Consider the following 1,712-nt stretch of genomic DNA (forward strand, 5'->3'; position numbering starts at 1 on the left):
AGGATTGCCCAACCTTCCTTCCGAGGAGTGGCTGGTGGGTTTGAACTGCCAGCCGTCTGGTTAGCAGGCAAGTGTCTTAGCCACTATGCTACCAGAGTTAGTCTTCCTAATTTCTTTCCATGAAGTCCAAGAAATAGAACCATAATCAATGGTGCCACCTCCCACCAAGGGCCACCACCCACTCATTGAATTACCTTCCTCCAGTTCGTCCATGCTTCCGATTTTCCTGGATCCATCAATGGTGTAAATGTAACGTACTCCCTGAGGCAGGTTGATGTTGTCAGACAGAGATCGAGTCAGGTCAGCCAGCAAGGCGTCGAAGCTGCGAAAACGGTCAGAGGACACAGCGTATACAATCCCCTTGAAGTAGCGGTCCCCATTGCGGTAGAAACGTACCTTCTTGGCTTTCTTCTCATTGCTGAGTGCCTGCAAGGTTCTGGTTCTGTAGAAGCTACAGTGGGCGCTGTGAGTGGGGCTGGGCAGCCCATTCATCCGTGAGCCTCTCATGTTCCTGGATGTCTTATCTCTTTCGTCAAAGTGTCCAAAATCAAGTTCCATATTTTGGTGGAACCTCAAAGACCTGGGTGTTGGAAAAAGGGGATGAGGGGTAAAGAGAGGCAATGAAAAAGGGGTGAGAAGGAAAAAAAAGGGGAGGGATTTAAAATATTAGCCAGATCCAGATCCGCAATCTGCTGCCTGTGAAAAGAACTGGTTGAAAAAGCCTGTGACCCATCTGCTGCTTGCCACTGACCTGCAGGAATATTGATCTTAATAGAGGAGAAGGAGGGGCTGGGGTGCTGGTGGTTGTGGGGGTTGGGGTTGAGAGATAGGGAGGGAGGCACTTTTGGCACTATTCCAAGCAGAGGGGAGGAGGGACTGTGGAATAGCTTAAAACCCTAGGACTTACTGACAGTGGCTCCTATCAAATTGTAACTTCGGGCTAAATGCATTAAAACTGGCATCTGTTTCCTCACACATGCCCACATGACTAACAGTTGTAAATGAATCCATAGCCTGACAAAATTCCCCTTGAAGAGAACAGAAGGAGCTAGCCAAGGTTAGCATCCCCAGTTCAGGACGCAGTCTCTGCATCTCAGTACAATGAGTATGAAGGGGAGTATTCTAATTTTATTCCAAACGCTTTTTCTTACTCTAGTGTATGCATCCCCTCCCCCCAGAATAAACTAGGATTCCTGTTTAAAGGGACAGCCTCTAGGGAATAGCCAGCGTCTTTGTGCTATTCATCAAACCCTTTCCCCACCATGCTGGTGCAGCTATCTGACATTCATAAGAAATACACTGGGAAAAAAAAAAGGATTAGAAAAATCAGCTATTTATTAATAACTTATTAGCTCCACTTTCCCCTTGCTACAATTTGGTTACACAATACTTATATTTTTTTCTTTTCTTTCTTTCTTTCACATATATTTTAATTTTTTTAGGTGCCTCATCCCCTTCCTAGCACTGCAGCTCCACCTCTTAATAGAACAATTTAATTGTTGAAAGATTCCCAAATGAATCCCTGAACAGCATGTGGGGCCTTTAGAAGCAAGCACACCTTTCATTGTTCTGTGTTTCTACCCTGACTGATGAGGCATTTTGCCCTCACAGCAGGCAATTCACCCCAAACTTGTCTATTGCCCAGGTGTTAGCTGAGGCAAAAGATGGTCCTCTGTCAGGCTTTGCTTCCTCCCCACAGCTGAACCAAAAAA

The 1,712-nt window shown here is 45.9% G+C and overlaps 1 protein-coding gene across 1 annotated transcript in view; it reads right to left on the bottom strand.

Moving 5' to 3' along the window:
• Positions 1-1,110, bottom strand: part of DCX (doublecortin) — a 167,530-nt gene extending 166,420 nt beyond the window's left edge. Inside the window, exons 1-2 of the mRNA XM_042782505.1 lie at positions 908-1,110; positions 195-580 (exon numbers count right to left, since the gene is read on the bottom strand). Coding sequence (XP_042638439.1) covers positions 195-580; positions 908-1,092 — 571 coding nt within the window. The 5' untranslated portion in view covers positions 1,093-1,110. The remainder of the gene's footprint in view (positions 1-194; positions 581-907) is intronic.
• Between the last annotated feature and the right edge of the window lie 602 nt (positions 1,111-1,712).

This window comes from Orycteropus afer, unplaced genomic scaffold (genome assembly GCF_000298275.1).
Source record: "Orycteropus afer afer isolate SDZICR_OR568_19922 unplaced genomic scaffold, OryAfe1.0 scaffold00352, whole genome shotgun sequence".
In the NCBI taxonomy this organism is placed as follows: Eukaryota; Metazoa; Chordata; class Mammalia; order Tubulidentata; family Orycteropodidae; genus Orycteropus; species Orycteropus afer.